The 19,412-nt window shown below is 42.8% G+C and overlaps 1 protein-coding gene across 1 annotated transcript; it reads left to right on the forward strand.

Annotated features, from left to right (window-relative positions):
- The first annotated feature begins 1,741 nt into the window (after window positions 1-1,741).
- LOC132989509 (EMILIN-3) lies at window positions 1,742-18,091 on the forward strand. The gene is made up of 6 exons (XM_061057195.1): window positions 1,742-2,387; window positions 12,485-12,607; window positions 13,617-13,939; window positions 14,073-14,395; window positions 14,517-14,867; window positions 15,590-18,091. Exons 1-6 carry the CDS (start codon window positions 2,203-2,205, stop codon window positions 16,712-16,714), a joined length of 2,430 nt encoding a protein of 809 aa, XP_060913178.1. The 5' UTR covers window positions 1,742-2,202; the 3' UTR covers window positions 16,715-18,091.
- Window positions 18,092-19,412: the final 1,321 nt, after the last annotated feature.

The following is a 19,412-nucleotide window of genomic DNA, read 5'->3' on the forward strand; positions in this document are numbered from 1 at the left end:
CTTTATTTAACAGTTTAGGAAAGAAAAATATGCAATGTCTTTGGCGTTTAGACGCCGTCATGATGACTTCATGCACTCAGAGCGGTAGCGAGGCCGACAGCAGGATAGGATACCCCCCTGATGGAGTCTAGACACTGGTGGTGGTGGTGATAGAAGCATGCAGGTTGTGATGAGGATGTGGGTTTCTGGGGCTCTATCTGGACTCTGCTGATCTGGAATGGAGGTGACATGGGGCGGAGGAGGGTCGCAGCGATCGCACTGAAATGACAAACCGACTGCGGAAGAGAGAGAGAACATTTAAAAACTTGACGGCAGCAGGGTGATTGGTTGAGAGAGGTTGTGGCAGTATCTGGTCGGATTATTACGCCCAGAATCGGCTGATTCCACAAGCGTGTCTCTTTGCTTACCTTGAAGCTGTTTTTCTTTCACACTCAGCTGTAAATGAAGAGTAAATACAGCAGGGTAAATGGTGCGTAATCCACACACAGGTAAGAAGGACACAGTAAACTTGCAGACCAAACAAAGACGCCTAATTCAGACAGTGGCCTTTTCCTCGAAGTCTTTCTCATTAAAGATTTTTAATTATCAGCCACAATCACAGATACATCATGCCTTGTCTTTGTCCAAGTACTGATAACATGAGGACAAGAACAGGAAGCATTATGATCCAGCCTATAACTACTTGGCTACTGGCTTAATCTGTCAAGAAATTAAAACAGCAAAGAAATAGATCAACAGAACACTATGATCATTGCTTGTAGTTGCAGAGGAATGGATGCATAGTGATTTTCTGTAGGTTTCACCAAAGGTTTTGTTTAGGTTTCCATTTTGCTACAAACAAACTAGCTCTAACAGATGTTGGCCCTGCACAACAGTAAAACAGTAACAACATCAACTGGCTCCCAGAAACAACTACTTCTGGCAAAATGAGAATACAATAATGAAAAAGCTGAATAAAACTTTAACAACTGACAACAAACTCCTCTCTAGAGAGGGTTTATTAAGGGCTCAATAAACATGAATTTACACACTGATCAAAGACTAACTCTCTGATTATTGAAAGAAATAATTATGCCTAACTCCCAGTTGAAACTGTCTGAAAAACACAAGAGAGAAGCTATGCATGAGTTCAACAACTACATGGAAGTGCAGCACGACATGAGCAGGGGGTCTGGGTGTGGATCGCAACTGAAGCTGTGGCTGGGATTTTTAATGAGTGACCGCGGTGAGGCAAGGAGGAGGTCCATTGTGTCCCGAGCTGCAGCGTCTTGGCTGGCAGCGACCGCAACCACACACTGGTGGGGCTGCACTTTGATGTACAGCTGCTGCGGGAGCAGATGGAGGAAGGAAAAGAGAGGGTAGAGAAATAAAAGTGTTGGGGGATTAGAGAGAGAAAGAACTAAGATGGTTGGAGGTTTGAGAGAAAGAGGAAAGACAAGGAGAGTAGACGACAAACTGAGGCAAAGCAGAAAGTCCTACAGCATCATTTTTAGTTCTTCAATTCTGATTTAAAAAAAGAGTTTATGTGTTTATTGATTTGTGATTTGGAAATAGGGTAAAAAGGAAAGAGGGACCAAACCATATTAGCCTTCACTCCCCCAACTTTCGTCGGGTTGGGGTGGGATATGCAAATCCAGGCCGTCTGTCTGCCTGCCCCTTCAGAGGCAGCAGAGCAGCACGCTGCTGCTTGCACACACACCCTCCCATGCAGAGTGCAGAGGACTCAGATGGTCGAGCATATATAGTCTCTCTACACTCTTGCATGTGTGTGTGTGAGTGAGTGTATGGAGCTGAAACTTTCCTAGAGACACACTCTTCCCTCCTTCTTTCTCCCCTTTCGCCTTTCCCCTCCTCCTGCACACCTTTGTGTTGTTTTCCTTGCCCCCCTCTTCTTCCTCTCCCCTCCCTCTTCAGACTCACTAGTTCTCCCTCTGCTCTGTCCTGTGTGCTCAGACTGTGGTGAGTGTGCGAACCGAAGGCGTGCATGGCGAGATGCTGCTGATGCTACAGCTGTTTGGGTTCCATGTCTCCTTCAGGGCCCGCTGGGGAAGACAAGACTGCACGTGAGCTGGGGGAACTTTGACTCAACGCTGTGAGAAACCTGCAACTACCGCTTTCGAGACTTTTCTCCTCCAAAGAAGTGGCATTTATAAGACTCTGGAATTAACTGAGCTTTTGAAGAATTAGAGAAAGAAAGAAAAAATGAGGACCAAGCTGTGGCAACTCTTTGCATTAACCTTTCTCTTGGGAATGTTGCTCTGTGTGGTGGACAGTAAAGGAACTTTCTATGGAGGGCCCGTCCACCCTTTCTATGGAAACAGATACAACCTGTACAAGGCTGGACTCAACCCTCACCATCTACCAAACAAGCCCATGACCCGTCACAAGTAAGTGCTTTGATTTTTGGACTTGTCACAGGCATTAATGCACGTTTTATTTCCCCTTCCCACCCTGCAGGGGATTGATCCAAAAAGCATTCCAAGCAGGACCCACCTCATACTGTATTTCCCCCGGGAAACACATGTCACCGGCAAGTTGCAGAGAAATATGGTTTGAGTTAGGGGCATCGGGGTCGGTAACAGATCCCTGAATTGACTCTCTGTTTCTGTCTTACTCACCATCAGCTCTTTTCTGCGGTTCACACCTAAAACCATCTGTAGCGGGGGATAAACACTATAGGGCAACAATGACATGCTGCTTTATGAAAACAAAGCCGTCATTATGGTCTTTATGGTGCTGCAAGGGGAGGTGTTGAGTTGATGACAACAGTATTGATCTCTCACGGGCGCTGGAAGTAAGTGTGTGCGTTTGTATATTATGTGTGTTTGGGAGGAGCGCTCAATTAGTGGCAGGACTGACAGCACAGCTGGGGACCTGCTGCCAGAAGGGAGTGGTACAGCTAATCTCTGATCGATGTAAAACAAATAACAAAGAGGTCTCAAGTGGCTTTGCATTGAAATTGCTATTGGAAGCTTTTATTTTTCTACCAAACTCTCCATGTATCAAATTTGGCCGATATTGTCAGGGCAGTCAAACCATATTATCACAGAGAAATAATGGTCATAAACTATGCATTCTCTTTCCAATCCATGCAGCTGTGACATGAAACAGAGGCTTGCAGATCTTTCTTCTTTTTTTTTGCCGGGAAAGAGATGGCTCAGTGTTGTTGCCTGCAGGGCTGTTTCCTTTTTTTTCCTCCCTTTCCCCATCTCTTTTTGCTTGGCTTCCCCTGAGAGCGGTTATGTCTTTGGACAGCTCCCCAGCTACCTGCTGCTTCACTCAAACTGCCACAGTGCACCGCTGATCGCCCGGCCCTGCTCAGTCTGCCATGCACCCTCTCCTCCAGGGAACGGTCTCTTCAGCACCGGTCCTCCATCCCTCCCCTTAACATTTCTAATCACATGTCCCACTCTTCCCAACAAGTCTTCTAGGATCAAGTCGACACATTTTTTTCCAAACATGCTCAAGCTTGGGGAAATTATCACTTTGATTTCCTACAACTTTCCTACAAGTGTTTCATCACTCTTTATTAAACATGCGTCATGCAACCCTGCTCCATCAAATGTGTTCTCAAATAGATAAGCCCTCACACATCACGTTTTCTTTAATACTTGATATTGACTGATCAACAGCTAACCGCACCACTCCAGAAGTCCTGTCATTTTTGAAAGTGGTCACAAGCCCTTCAGCTGGCCAACTAAACTGAGTGTAGCCAAGAGATTGCACGTAGGCTCATCCAGGTAAATAACCATAACAAGCAAACTATGAACAACGTTGGAGTTACCACGATTTCCCTTAGAAACCATTGCAGTAAACGTGTTGTCGTTAACAATCACTGAATCCCACATTGCACCACTTTGTTGCAAAAATGGGCCTTGTGTTATGTGCTCTATAATCAACACTTTGTTTTGCCTTGTGGTAGAAAGGTACTGTCAAAATAGAAACAACTTCCTCCCCTCTGATTCTTTGCTGTTCTTGTCTTCATGTCCTAGTGGCACATGACAGTGGCATCACCTTACTGTCCGTCAGCGGTGCCAAAGAGGTTTATTTCCAGCCATCCAGGCCATTTAATGCCACACACATCCAGCCTGATTAATAGATTAAGCAGATGGTTCTAGTCTATGATCTAAGTGATCAGCAGTGACAGTTGCTCTTGCTGGTAGCTGCTTGTTTCCCCCAATCATGTGTCTGTGTCCAACTATAGTGTTTATACAAGCACTGCTGACCTGCCTTGGACCCAGTGGGCCCCCAGGACGTGTCAGTGTCAGACCACCGCCACAGATATATGAGCTCAGTCGTTGTGGCCTTACTGGACAGTGGAAATAGGGACTTAAAAATAACACACGTGCCATGACGCGTGCATGGATGGGTCTTCGTCTATGTTTGTGTGTTTATGTGAAGGATTCAACCCATGTGCTTTCACAGCTTGTAAATACTAACTCTTTTTTATTTTTATTGGCCACACACTCACATGGACAAAGCGGAGGACGTCACGTTTTTTTTGTTTTTTTTTCTCCAGCGAGATATTTAAAAAATTCTCAGCTGTCGGTGTACCACAGACTTTTTTTCTTCATGTCAAATTATTAACTGTGTTTTGGCAGCAGCGTCAACGATTTGATTTCACAGTCATTCCTTTCACTCAGTGCGACCACATGCTGCAGAGAGAAAATATCTTGGCCTTTAGCCTACGACTGACTATGACATCTTAGACAGTTATAATACTCTACCTGTCACAATTTCATTTCATAGAAGGTTGTACTGAGCCATGGCTGTAAATCTTTGTAAGAGTATAGTTTGGCCAAGAATTTCTGGTCACCGAGTTGAGGTCAAAGGCTTTGGCAAGAAGGCGATTTAATTCCAAAGGATGTATGATCCAGTATAACAATGTTACATCTTTACATCTTTATCTCTGAGGGCAACTTAGAAAAAGGAAGATTGCATTCATATGCATTGCATGTAGCACTCCAGAAAACAACAGGTGAAACTTAATCCCACAGCCTAACACTCAACCCCTTAGTGAATAAATCAATTAGGGTCCCTGCAGATGCCTCATGTCTTCGCTGATCAGATTAGAGACATATCCGAGGGCTTTTCCATGATGTATTGGACAGAGATCAAAGTGGAGAGGTCAGTGAGTTGGTAGAGGTCAGGGGTTGTGGGTTGGTGTTGTAAGTTTGTGTTGAGTGTCCAGTGGAGGACAAGAATGGAGCCAGTCTCCTGCCAAGGGTCACAGAGGCTGGGCAGTGAATTCCCAAGCTTCTTACGGGGACAAATATATGTAACGTTTGGCTTTCTCTGGAATAATGTTTTGGTTCTTTAAACCTTTAAATCTCTAAAAAGTCTTTAACTGGTTATGAAAGACTTCATTTCTCCTGATGCCACTACATGACCTACAAATGAAAAGGAGAGCACTAGCTAAAAGATGAGTACTTCCAAACAGTTATTTAATAAGAGATTTTGCTTGAAGTTCCAAGTTTCACAGTTATAGACATTAGCCAGTTAAAGCAGAATCAGCTTCCTCAAAGAATACTACTCACAAAAAACAGCAAAGTTGAATGGACGTACCGCTTTGTCCCTTGGGCCGCCAAATTCAACACAACATGAAAGTTTGTTATTATTTACAGTCTATGGTACATGCTCAGAAAACGAGACTTCAATCTAGTAAAAAAAAACCAATAAAGTTAATCAAGATTTGTGACTTTGGGCAAACAACTTTTTATCTTCACTGTCAATGTTATATTTGTAAAGGATCATTTTAAAAATATTGACCAATGTGCTTGTTAGCTCATCAATGACATTTTTTTTACTTGCATCCTTTCTACTGGTTACAAGACGTAAAAATCTGCGCATTGCACTAATTGGCTTTTAGTATTTATGCTATATAAGGACAACTGTATGAATGAAATGTAGGTACAGTATGGACAGAGGTGTGCTGGTGACAGAGATGGACTTATGACATAACGACATTTTTTTCTGCGTTTTATGTAATTCAGAACAAATTGAAGCACATCCTTTCTCCCTGGGTGCAACATTTAAAAAAGCTCTCCTGCTTGGGTGCTGTGCACTTTGCCAGAATGCATTGTACACAAGAAGTCACAGCCTCTGCCGCACTCCACTGCATTTCTCTTGGACACAAATACGTACTACACATCGTCAGAGTCATGCAAAGTCTGAACCGTTCAGTCATTTCATGTCTGCTTTCATATAAGACATCTCTTAGCTCTAAACTCACCTCGACAGGTCTAAAGCATATTGGAAATGGTGTTGATGGAGGGGTATTAAAAAATATTTTTTTCATAATCAGCTAAATTGATCAGCAATATTTACTGACTTTGTCTAAACAACTGGAGTGAGCAACATGACTAAATGCTCTTATTTGAGGCTACATGCAGATGTTTTCTTATTTATGGAACAGGTGGCTGGTCAACATTTAGCTCTCTAGATATTACACAGGGCCTGTTGTTAACTGAAAATGTGTCTTACATTATATATAGATATATTAGTACTTCTGAACTTTGTTGCTTTGGTTTCTTTAGAATCCACCTGCTGTGCAGCACATTGCTACAGTTGCTTAATTCCCATGCATGCACTCAGCACATCGGGCCTGACAAATGTACAATTCTGTTCCAATCTCTTATTATTTTGAAGAAACAGAGAGATATTCTCACTCTAAGCAGATTATGTGCTTTGGGAAATGCCTGAGGATAAGTTAGTGATGTGTGTTTTTCACTACTGTTGGTTAAGTCGCTGACTGTATGAGAAAAATACAACTCCATTTAAAGGACAGTGACTGATGTTGTAAGTACATTTTATCTCCAAATGAAACATAATGAAAACAAGATAATAAAAACAGTCTCCATGAGTGCATGTTTTTTTTGTGTGTGTTGAGGTTTGGAGACTTATGGCCAAAATGTTAGCATGCCAAAGTAATATTCTGCCTTCAAGTTACAATAACCAGCACTGGGAATGAATGTCAGTGTGATCCCTTTTCTCCCAGAGCTGGGAGTGTCACATCTTTCCTTTAACACTAATCAGAAACCACAAGAGCAACGTCCATCAACCCTGCACGAGGACTCCTTCAAGACCTGCCAGTTGGCTAGAAAATATGTTTCATTAAAGCATATATGGAAAGAGAAGATCCCTGAGGAGAGTTACTAGCCCGTAGACACGGTTGTTAAAGGTCCTAATAAAGATTGCATGGCTCTCTATCTGGCCTGCTGTGGTCATAAATCTGTCAGAGGCACCAGCAGTGGCCAGAGTTCAAACAGTCAGGAACCCTGCAGGTGAGAGAGCGGTTAGTAATGAGGGAGGTGAGCCCTTTAGTGCCACAGTGTCATAACAATGGAGGCAAAAGTGACGGGCTAGAGGGCCTGGAAAAGTCAAGGTCATGATGAGGCAACACGGAGGGGCTTCATATTAGAGAGAGAGAGAGTGGAAAGAAAACAAAGCATCGGCTATAGATGCAAGTGCAGCGCTGCTAGGCTTAGATAAGTAAACATAGATTGCATGCACTTTGCAGATTTTGGAGGGAAAAAGGGAAAGAGGCAGGTTATGAGAAAATGGGAGATTGAAAGGTGAGTTGTTTTGGGTCCAGCAGAGGGTGGAGGTCCAGCAGCAATAATATTTACTGAAAAACGCTCCGCATGAGAATCTGAGAAGGGAATTCCACTTTCCCCCTGGGAGGCTTTGAAGCGATTTTGGAGCTGTAATGCTATACTGGACATATTTACAGTGTGACCAGTCAAAAAAATGACACTGCAATGACAGAAAGGAGACAATGTTTTGGGATTAAACGAGGATGTTTGTTAGGAGAGAGTGTGACTTTCCTGTCTGATGACTGTGAAGATATTGATGGAAGAGGGGCGCGGGAGCCTAGTGCTTTGTTTTCGTGCCCCATGTACAGAGACTATTGCCTCAAAGCAGGTGGCCTGGGTTCGAGTCCGACCTGTGGCTCCTTTGCCGCGTATTATTCCCCACTCTCTCTCTCCCTGATTTCGAATCTATCCACGGTCCCATCTCTCTAATAAAGGCATAAAAAGCACAAAAAATCATATTTAGAATATATACATATACATATATATATATATATATACACTTTAGATGGACGTGGGAGAGAGTAATGTTAAATACAATGAGTTAAATACACTGATGGATTTAAATATGTGTTATGTCAGTTGGGCTGGGTGGTTTACTGAGGGTGTGGATCATCTAGAGACGTGTTTTCATGCTGTTTACAATGGGATTGGACCTGTAAGGTCATTACAACACAACAGAAACATTTGTTACATGCAAAAAGTTGGCAGAAATAGGCTGAATATCGTCAGAATTATCTAAATCAGCAGTTGTAGAGATTTCAATTAATAATAATAATAATTTGACACCAAATACCGTCAACAGTTATTAAACTTTTAAACTAGAGGAGGTCTTGATTATACTCCTTTTAATTTCATATTTACAGAGAATCAACATTAATCCACCTGTGAGCAAGTACTTGGCTATAGTGGCAAGCAAAACTACATTTATCCAGCAGAAACCTCAAGCGGGACGAGACTCTGATAAACTTCCCATCAGTGTATAAGTTAACATGTTCATTGTTAGCATTTGGCCAGATTTCCCTCAGCCCTACATTCCCTCTGCCCTATGTTCCCTCAACCCTATGTTTCCTAAGCCCTATGTTCTATGTGCGTCAAACAGGGTTGGGGGGGGAACACACATGATTTGAATTTTAGAAGGGCCAATGCTGGGGGAATGTTGCTCTTAGGGTACAAAGGGCTGAGGGAACATAGTGCCCAATTTGGGGAAAAATAGTTGAGGGAACGTTGTGATGAGGGAACATAGGGCCTAATCTTGATTTCATAAAAAATGAAGGAACATAGCGCTGAGGGAACACGGGGATGACCCCCATTTGGCCTCAGATGCAAGCATGGCTTCAGATTCTCTTTAGGATTTATAATGTATACAGGGACGTCTTCCACTGACCTCCTTTAGGTTCTTTGACCAGATGCTTTTTGCTGTCCCAAAGGACACGTTTGTCCCAAGGCTGAGAAAGGGTTCCCCTGCCCTCAGTGGGCATCATCAAATCTAAATGAGTTTGAAACACTTTTTTTTATCCTTAATTTATCAATCCGAGAATAAGGATGTCTCTCATTGGACAATAATGCAGATGTCTTTTTGTATGTGACACCATAATTTCGTATTGCAGTTGTGTGGTGTTTTTTTTTTTTGTCCAAGTTGTACCCCGTGTGAGTCATAAATAAAGTTGACCTGACCTGAGGGACTTCTGGCACTGACTTGGTTATCCTGTAAGGTCAACCGCCCCCATCTTTCAGCTATGAGTGCTAAAACAAACATCAGAAGTATTAGTACTGTCTAAAAGCAGTCTCCTCATGCCACATTGGTCGAGGTAGGAGGTGTGAAAATAGCTCTGAGGAGTCCCCTATCTTGTTCTTCCCTCCTACCCCCTTTTTCTCATCTTTTTTCCTCCCAAAGTGTCTCATTTAGGCTGAATACACTTAAAAGGCAAACAAAGCAGACAAAACAAAGTAGTCTCTTACATGTGGCAGCTGGATGAGGTTGAGACATTTACAAGTACTACAGAAAGCACCTTTTCCTCTCACATACAATAATTTACACATCATGAACTCATATTTCTGGCAATGGAGCTGTGTGGTCTCTGCGGATGCCACATAAAATGGCCATAAGCTACATTGCATGTGTATTAAATGTGCAGCACTATCCATATCTTAAAAGTAAAAAAAAAAGAAAAACCCACATTCATCCTAGGAAATCTGTTTTTACACAGCAGAGGAGGTGACCTGCAGTTGCCCTGACTGACACTGCGGCACAGGGGGACAGGATTTATCTCAGCGCTCCACTTTGATTTTCTCAAAGCCAGAACCTCTTCCGACTGTACGAAACTGAGGATAAAATATCACTCACAGACCCAAATGACATTGACAGATCTGTGCAAACAGGCAAAGAGGGGAGCAGGGAGGGAAAGGCCGAAACAGAAACCTAGAGATTGTTTTTTTTTCTGCCCGTGTACATCTGGATTCCTGCACTTCTCAGACATTGTGTGTGACTCCGAAGGTCAGTGGCTCCCCCCCCCCCCCCCCAGATGTCCACCTGACAAACAAATGGGTGAACATGGTCACTTTTCACCCCGTTGATCAGCTCTGCATGTAATGTGAGAGGAGTCTCCCTCTCACTGTACTGTATACACAGACGCACTCATGCACCGAGTCTGCTCTCCATCAGCTGTCAAATCTTTGAATGCCTGTAGACGCTTTTCTAACTCTCACATACACACAAAAATAAACTCATAAAGACCCTTTGTGCAGACAATGAATTTATGAGCTATAGCCAATAAACACTTTGGAGCAGTGATTCCAGAAGTGAGAGTTGTGGGCTCTAAAATACCGTGGGCTGTGGGAAGATGTTTAAAAAACACAGTATTATTTTTTGACACAAATTTGCATGCTTAAGTTTGTTGCCTAAAACGGTCTTAAGATGTTTATGTTTATTAGATAGGTAAATATTTAAATACATATACAATTCAAAACATTTCTGAAAATAGGTCACAGAATGTTGTTAGATTTGAAAACATTTAAGATAATGACCATAATCCAATCACTAGGGCGCTGAAATTCTTTGGATTACAGGATTATCAGTCTACTCCAACAATCTCTCTCACTATCTCCATGTGAATGTTATCTTAAAAAATATTGATTTGTACTGCTAAAACAAAAGGAAGGGTGTAATTCATTTTGTTGCCAAAGGCTCTGTGTGTTCTGTACGCAGCAGATGAGAGCGGAGGGAGTGACAAGTGTTACCAAAAGAGCCTCCAGCTTCAGCTGAGCAGAAAAACACACACAAAAAAACAGCATAACAACAGTATTGTAACAATAGCCTTAGTAGACCGAGAAGAGGAAGAGTCAAATTGTGACTTTGGAGGTTTATTGAAAGAGAAGCTATCAGGAAACACCCCTTTCATTTGATACAAGCAACTTCTGAGACATAAAAAACAATGCTTCCAGCCAAATTTTCCCTTTTTTTTGGTTGTTTCTCCTCCTGCAGCAACTACTAAATTGCTAGGGTTTTAAAGTGCTAAAAAAGTTCCCAGCTTACCACATCACTTCAGGTCATAACCACCATTTCCTTAACAACGCCTGACCTGGCAGCAGGTTGTCAGGCTGGTATGAAAGGAGCTCTGTCATTCTGACTCCTGGCCTTTTCCTTCCACCGCTATTTAACATATGTCAACACTGGGAGAGTGGTGACACACACACAGACACACATAAAAGCTGTGAATGATTTAAAGAGAGCAGCAGTAGAGCAGCGGTTTCTCACAGACTCTGACAGGCCGTCCTGCCTGTTAGCTCTCTGAACCTGTTAACTTGGCACGCTGACTCTACTCGGCCCTTGTGTCCCTCCCTGCTCCTTCAGACACTTCTATTTGTCCCGAAACAGCTGTGGTGCAACATTAAGTACCACATGTGTTGCTAAATGCTCCCTTCTGAAAGAAAGAAATGCTTCACATGTGAGCCTAGAGCGCGCAGATCACCGTTTCCTGTGTTGCACAGGGGCCAGGGGAACATTTAGCAGTTGCTGTAGCTGCACTGGCCATGAAGTGAGAGATGGTCCAGCTCCAGCATGATGCAACAAATACTCAAAGTAGTTATTAAAGTTGAGTTATTATGTGCGGGGCTCTGGACATTGAAACCAGTCTCAGTTATATAACTTGTGTCTTTAATGATTTTAAGTTCATGTTTTTATTGTGAATAAATGAATCTGTTTTAAGTTTGAAGGATGACAAAACACATCCAGTAAATTCCCAGGAAACATCCTCTGACATCAAACTCGCGGGAAGTCGGAGGAATCCATGACATTTTTGGTAAATGTTATTAATCAGGGAAATGTCAAACAGAAAAAATAATTAAATTTAAATAGACGTCAGATAGAGGACAGAATAATCAATCAAGTAAACATTTAAGTAAGGCCTTTGTATCAGATCTTTTTTAAAGGAAATATTTGGCAGATACAAATGATGTCATCACCCAGCTGAAGGTGGAGTCGCAGCAGTGCTTCAAACAGAAATATCAGGGGGAGGATTAAATGTTTCTTTATGACCTGTTTGCTTAAAGTGATAGTCTATTGTTTTTGAGAGAAGATATTGCCCATCTTTCTTTAAAAAGTAAGTAATAAGAGAGGCCGCTCAGTGTTGCCCTCACCTAACATGCTCGGATATTATCAGTACATGGTAGACCAAGATAAACTTAGTTTAGAAATGACTTTGTTACTAAGGGGGGGGGGGGTCAGTAGGGGGGACTCCAATGAAAAAAGATTGGGAACCCGTGCACTACACAATATCAAGTCTGTCTGGACAGTCCAAATTAAGGGCTTTTGTCATCTTGAATGTGATTGGTCTTGTTATGTTATTGATCATTGGTGTAACCTGTTAAATGTCATCCTTCTGTTTCCACAGAAACCACTGTGCCTATGTAGTGCAGAAGAACATCACATGCACCATGCAGGACGGAGTGTCTACTTTTGTGAAGGCTGAGTACACCACTAAGTGCATCTGGGGTCAGAAGTGTCCTGTTGTTATGTAAGTTATTCAAACAAATAACAAAATAAAATCCATAAACCACACTACATTTTACCACAAAACAGTTGACAGTTTAATCTGAGTCTAAGGAGTTGGGTTAAGAGTTTTAAAATGTGTTGAATGAATTGTAACTCGGCTAATGCGAGCTATGGAACAGGCAGACTATATCAATGCTGCCCTCTAGTGTTCACAGCAGGTGCTGTCCATATTATGAAGAGGCGCTCCACAGCTGCATGCACAGCTGTGTTTATGGTCAAGGCTCCTCTAAGGGCCAACCACACTGGGGGGAAACAGTGTTAATTCAGCTCTAATAAAAAAAAGCATCACATAGTTTCAAATCACCTTGGCTACTACTACTGTGCGAACCATTTCCTCTCTCTAGCTGTACGAAAAGCAAAAACCTTCCTCCCATTGAGTATTCTCTTCTTGTCTCCTACCTGCCTACTTACCTGGGTGAAAAGATAAAAGTGACAAGGACAGAACGGTAACAGAAAAAGGTATTGCTTTTATTGGTCAAGTAACAAACTGAGGTCTGAAGTAGTACTTAACCTTGTTTTGCTACAGGTGAAAGGTTGTGGATTTGCTTTGTAAAGCTCCTACACAGGCAGAATTAAAGTAGGGGATTTTCTTTTCAACTAAATGAGTTTTTGTGTGTTAGTCAGAGAATGAGAAAAAGAGAAAGTGAGATTCACAATCAAAAGGAAATTTAACAAGATAACACTGACTTTGGGGCTGACTGTGATTCAATCCTCTGATGCCACATTTATACGTTACATTTATCTTAATCTCCTAATCTCCCTCTAATCCATGTGTAATCCCATCAAAAACAACTTCATCCCTTTATCTCTGCTCAGCGCCTCCCATCCTCCTATCCTCTGCCCTGGCTCTGTGCTCCTAATTTGTAAACACAAATGCAGCATTACTGATGGTACTTCTTACATTACACTTGCTGACACACTTCACATTACACAACCTCAGATGGTAAACATTGATTTTATGTTGCATTCAGGTACAGGACGTTCTATAAACCAAAGTACAAGGTAGGGTATAAAACAGTGACTGAGCTGGAGTGGAGGTGTTGCCCAGGCTACTCTGGAGAAAACTGTTATGATGGACCCACGTCTCTGCCTGATGTCATGATGCCACCTTTCAAGGGCCAGGGTTTGCCCCACCGCCCAGGAATAAAGGGCTTCCCCCATGGGCCCAAACCCCCTGTGGACCACAAACCTGGGGGAGGCCAGCTGGAGCCTGGCAGACCATTCCCCAGCGTTCCTGACCAAAGACCAATACCCACAGGACAACTGCCTGCTGGGAATGGAAGACCGAACTTTGGTAAGAACAAACAAATTGATTGAAAGCCTTGGAGATTAGGACTTTCTCTACTGCATGGTTTTGTGCACCTGAGTGAGCATGATTCCTTTCTGTTTGGTTCTCAAAAATACAGTGAATAAATTTGGGATTTCAGGAGTGACTGGAGAACGTTTGGACCGCATGGAGGACGATCTGCGTCGCCTTACCCAGGGGCTAGACACTCTCAATGGGGTGGTTGTTGGCCTCGAGGAGCGACTACGCACATCTCTCCGAGAAGACACCAACAAAATCCTGGTGTCCTTGATACCCAATGGTCCTCGAGTGCCTGACTCTACATTAGATGGGGTGATTCCAGCGGACACTCCTGATGTACTGGAAGGAGGGGAAGGGTTTTTCAGTTTAGGAGACTTAGTAGGAAGAGTTACAGAAGTGAAGGACGAGCTGCGAGCCAAAACTCACATCTTAGAGGAGATTCAGGTACTGGACCAAAATGCTTGTACAAAGATATGTTCATACCGTGTCTGTACCGCTCAATCAAGCCTTTTCTTTAATTGAATGCTACCTTTTTTCCTCCTTCTTCTCTTCATCGTCACTTTAGGGGATGGTGCTGGGACATGATGGTCAGCTGAAAAAGCTGTTGGACGGAGCAAGAGGCAGACCTATCCCTGGACCCAGCTCCACCTTTCACACAAGTGAAATCGTTGATGCTAAGATTGCTGGCGTACAGGCTGAAATCCTGGATGGCTTTGAGCGTCGCTTGACTGGACTGAAGAACCATTGTGACTCTAAGATCGGGGAGGTGCAAAGGCAATGCCACAGGGAGCACATGGATGGCCAGGAGCATATGCAACAGTCTTTGGATGGAAAAGAGACAGGGCTGAGGGAGGAGTTGGGCTCTTTACAGGCCAAGATCCAGGGCCTAACTCTCACTGAGAGCTGTTGTGGAGAGGTAGGGCATGAATGGGATTGTTACAAGATCTGCAGTGAACCCCTAATTTATCAAAATTCCTTAAGAGAATGTAGCCTACTTCAGGTTACTGTGTGATGCAAAATGATCAAGAACTTCATGTCACGACTTAAATATAGACGGAAGGATTAAACTAATCGAGATTGACATCTTAGACAGTTGTGAGTTTAATTACAAGAATAATTTTCTGATTCTTCGAAGAATTAAACAAATTCAGTACATGACCTTTACTTTTGGACAGACCTGTATGCTAACTGTTTACCACTGTTTCCAGTCTGTCAACTAAACGAAGCTAATCCTAAGAATAAAAAAAAAACCTAGCTGAAACTCAATATTTGAAAGTGAAAGTGGAATCAATTTTCTCATCCATGTTTCTGCCCCATGAGTGTGGTTCCTAAAATGCCAAACTATAACTCTATTGCTGTATTTTCAAGTCTATGCTAAAAACAAAACATCATCTCAGAATCAGAATCAGAATCAGAATCAGAATCAGAATCAGAATCAGGTTTATTGGCCAGGTATGCTTACACACACAAGGAATTTAACTTAGGTGAACTCTGCTCTCTTATGTATAAGTATAACATTAAATATCAGCAATAAACACAATAATATGTAATGACTAATATGTACAAGACTAAAAAAGATCTCTACAATTAATTAGTGCTTGAAATCCATTAAACTAATATGTTTATTGTTTATTGCAGGTGAAGAGTCTTTCCCTTCGAGTTCTGCTGCTGGAGGAGTCAGTGAAAGGTCTGACAGAATCTCAGAGACAGCTCCAGGCAGCCCTCACCGACCAGAGCATACATGTGGAGACTCGCCTGGTGGACATAGAGAGCCACTTTAATGTCACAGAGGGGGGAGCTGATGGAGTGGCTGGGCTCCCTGGTGGTCTGGATGGCTTCAAGACCATGCTGGAGGACAAGCTGAAGACCCTGGAGGAGAGAGTGTTTGTGGCAGTGGAGGAGCTGAGTAATGCCACTGCTCCAGCTCTCTTGGAGGGTCAGGTGGTCCCCGCGCTGGAGACGGAGATCGAGTCTGTGAGGAGGAGAGTGGAGGGAGACCTTGGTGGCATTCAGAAAAAGTTAATAGATCTGGAGCTCCTCTGCACCTCTTCCTGCTCACCCTCCACCCCGTCAGCAGGGGGCATCAGTGTCCCTGAAGATGAGGAGGACTGTGAGGGAATGGAGAAGAAGATGACTGTCAGATTGGACACTCATTCGAAACAGCTGGCCGGCTTAAACAAAACCTTAAACAACCTGCTGTTCCATATCGCTCGAGAGGAAGCAGAGGGCTCCGTCCAGGGGGAGATCACCCTGCTAAAGGTCAACATCAACTCTGTGAACCGGACCCTGAAGGGCCTCAAGGACTCCATTAGCTTCATTGCGAGTGAAGTGGGCCAGGCTAACTCTACCTGGGAGCAGAGAGAGCACCAGCTTCTCAACCAGGTGCACGGAATCACCAAACTGGTTGGACACCAAACTTCCCTCCTGGGTGCTGGGGAGAGGCGGCTGGCCCAGCTAAAGGTTGAGCTGGTGGGTTTAAGGAGAAGACTATCTGGAGAGCTGCAGGGCTGCAAGAGCACAGCAATAGAAGTCCAGAAGGAGGTGAAGGACGTTGACAGCAGAGTGAGCCAGGTGGAGGGCCAGTGTAGTAGCCTGGGGGAGCTGGCGGAGCACCTGGAGAGGATCAGGGCGGAGCTTGAAAGACACTCAGATTCCTACCTTGCTGAGGTGAATGGCACCCTTGCTGCCCATACAGAACAGCTAGCCGAGCTGAAAGGGGAGGTCAAAGACTGCGCAGGCACGGGTGCAGCCAACCAAAAATGAGACCAGTAGCATCTGAGCTACAGATTTTTTTGAAATAAAGAGACTAACAAGTGCTTCTCATTAGGCTCATGTGACGTCCCCTGCTTCTCTCCTCTCTCTTACAAATCCCATCTGCACAGATGCAAATTAACTGAACCGGTGAAATTCATTTCCCATAAGCTCCCTACCCCAGTGCCTCCAGATGTCCCGGGTATTTAGTTCATTGAGGAGAGAAAAAAAAAACAGAATACAAAGACACACCTATGGTTGTATAGCTGGGTAATATTTTCCCCTTAAGAATTTATCCTGTAGGGCATTTTTTTTTTTCTCTGATCATGATTGTTATGTTCTGACATTTTACCCTGTTTTAACTTATATGAAGTGACTGCATTGCTACTATGTTAGATTGTTTGTATTAGAGCAATGATAACAAAACAAAGTGGATGATATGGGACTATTGCGCTGCTACGGGTTTCTGCTGACAAGCACACTTGACATCCCTTTGTGTGGACACTTGTCTGATTTTTTTGAGAGAAGAAAAAATACTGTATGTCATCTCGGTGCTATTTACATTTTTGTAAACTTCAGTGTTAAACATGTTTAAATATGGTATGTATTTCTGCTTTGACAGCTGTGTTTATTTCCTGCTGCTTTGCTCCAGGTTGCAGAGTAATTCCCAAAGTCTCCATCAGGGGACAGTGACAGCACATTATATGGAATGGTGGATAACTAGAAATCAGAACCAAAACACTCCAAGGTGGAGGTGTCTTTTAGGCACTCATTTGGAAATGTAGGCCATCTTTCAAAATGCCGGTCGGGAGTTTATTCTGAAAAGGAAACTCCATAAAATTTGATTACATATAACTTATCTCTGCTGGGGGAATTTTTTTACCCCAGTTTAGATGTTGGGTTATTACGGAGTTTATTACAATGTTATTAAGGTCATCGTTTAATGTTGGATGCCATGTGCTTTGCATTTCTTTCTTTTTTAAATCAATGGACGATGAAAACTCTCTGGCCTTAATCCAGTTATAGTGTGACAAAAAATACACACAATGAATGTGAGAACAAAAGGACACTGTTCTGTTTGAGGTTAAAACAATCAAATAATTTATCACATTTTACAACCATGCCAAATTGACTATAAATATATGTATAAAAATATGAATAACCAAAACAAAGAGACAAACCTATGACCACCCTTGTCACAAAGGACTGCTGTAAGAGCAGAAACAAGGCTGTGTAGGTCCGTGTAGCCTATATACACATGTGCATCAACCATTGCTATCCTGTTTACTGTTTGCCTTTTTCATGTAGTCATTCTTTCTGTGTCATACATTGAGTGCACCAAATGTGTTATTTGTGACCCTTCTGTATATAAATCATTTTGAGACACCATGGTTTTGCAACAGCAATAAGACTCCTACAGTAACTAAGGGTGTTTTCACACATGCACTCCAGATAACGTCTTGAACATTTTAGAGCAGCCTGCCTTAGAAATTTTACAAAGTTGTTATTCACACATAGCTCACAGCGTTAAAGGCTTTATATGCGTATGTTTTTCACACTTAAATGTACTGAGTAATGACTGTCTACAATGGGTGTAACACCCGAGTCCCACTGTCTGTGATGCTTTCCGAGTTTTCAGAGTCCTATCTTCAGTTTGTTGACATCGTCCGGACGGCCGGCCGACCGACTCCTCCCCTCGCGTATAAAAGTTGTTTAATTGAGGGACTAGAGAAAAGAAGAATAACATACTGTACTCACTGCTTAACTGCATTTCTAGATCACGCTCATTTCGGGCAAATTTACATGCAGTGTGACGATACGAGCATAATAAAGATTGCTATCATTAGCATGCTAACACAACAATGCACCGCGAGTTGTTTTGGTTTCATGCTGGTGCTCAAGGGCGACATCTGCTGGATCAAAAAAATCGCATATAAAGCCTTTAAGTTTGCCCTGTTGTAAAAGAGGAGGGGAGTCTCAGGCGAGTGCAAGGCTAGAATGACAGTTTTTATCTTTACATCAATGCTACTGTATGCTACGTGTGATCGGACAAGATACTCAACAGAAGAGCAAATGAAGCCTCTGCACTAAATATGTGCACGATGATCACATGAATTACTTGCTGGTCAAATATTAGCAATGTTCCCTCCCTCTTCTGCTCGCCCGTGGTGAATTTTCCAGAATATCCTGCTACGTTCACACATCAGCTCACCCTCACTTCATGCAGACGTTTTACTAAGCGGCTGGAGGAAAAAGTCCAGATGAAAAATGCTCAATTTTGTGTAAGTGTGAATACAGCATAAGTGTGATGGAAATGTAGCAGGCTGAAATTCTTTTTAGCAAATTGAAGCTAAACTGACTCCTTTAAGGCAGGATGAGCATATTCACTTCAGGCTGCAGGTAAAACTTACTGGCTACATGTTGTCAGTTTGGTAAAATGTGCTCATTTCAATCCCAGTTAGTTCTTAGTCGCATAAATGTTCAGGTCACTCTCGTTCACTCCAGTAATCTTTGAACAGACGTTGTTATTATTATTATTGTCCTGGCTGTTCCTGGCCATGGGGTGAGCTAATCACTAAAAATGTGTATACAATTGAATAAATGAGTTTGAATAGAGTTAGTTGCAAAAGAGTACAAACTTTTGAAGAATGTTAAATCTCTGCCCTTGTAAGTAATTTGGAGTTAATGGACTTGAGCTTGTATAGCACTT

Source organism: Labrus mixtus, chromosome 15 (assembly GCF_963584025.1).
Source record: "Labrus mixtus chromosome 15, fLabMix1.1, whole genome shotgun sequence".
Classification (NCBI taxonomy): domain Eukaryota; kingdom Metazoa; phylum Chordata; class Actinopteri; order Labriformes; family Labridae; genus Labrus; species Labrus mixtus.

What these genes read in the sequence shown, in the direction of transcription:
- LOC132989509 (XM_061057195.1), top strand. Translation starts at nt 2,203, where the DNA reads ATGAGGACCAAGCTGTGGCAACTCTTTGCATTAACCTTTCTCTTGGGA. An exon ending in CAGAAGTGTCCTGTTGTTAT is followed by an intron (nt 12,608 to 13,616) that starts GTAAGTTATTCA and finishes TGTTGCATTCAG; the next exon opens with GTACAGGACGTTCTATAAAC. An exon ending in GAATGGAAGACCGAACTTTG is followed by an intron (nt 13,940 to 14,072) that starts GTAAGAACAAAC and finishes TTGGGATTTCAG; the next exon opens with GAGTGACTGGAGAACGTTTG.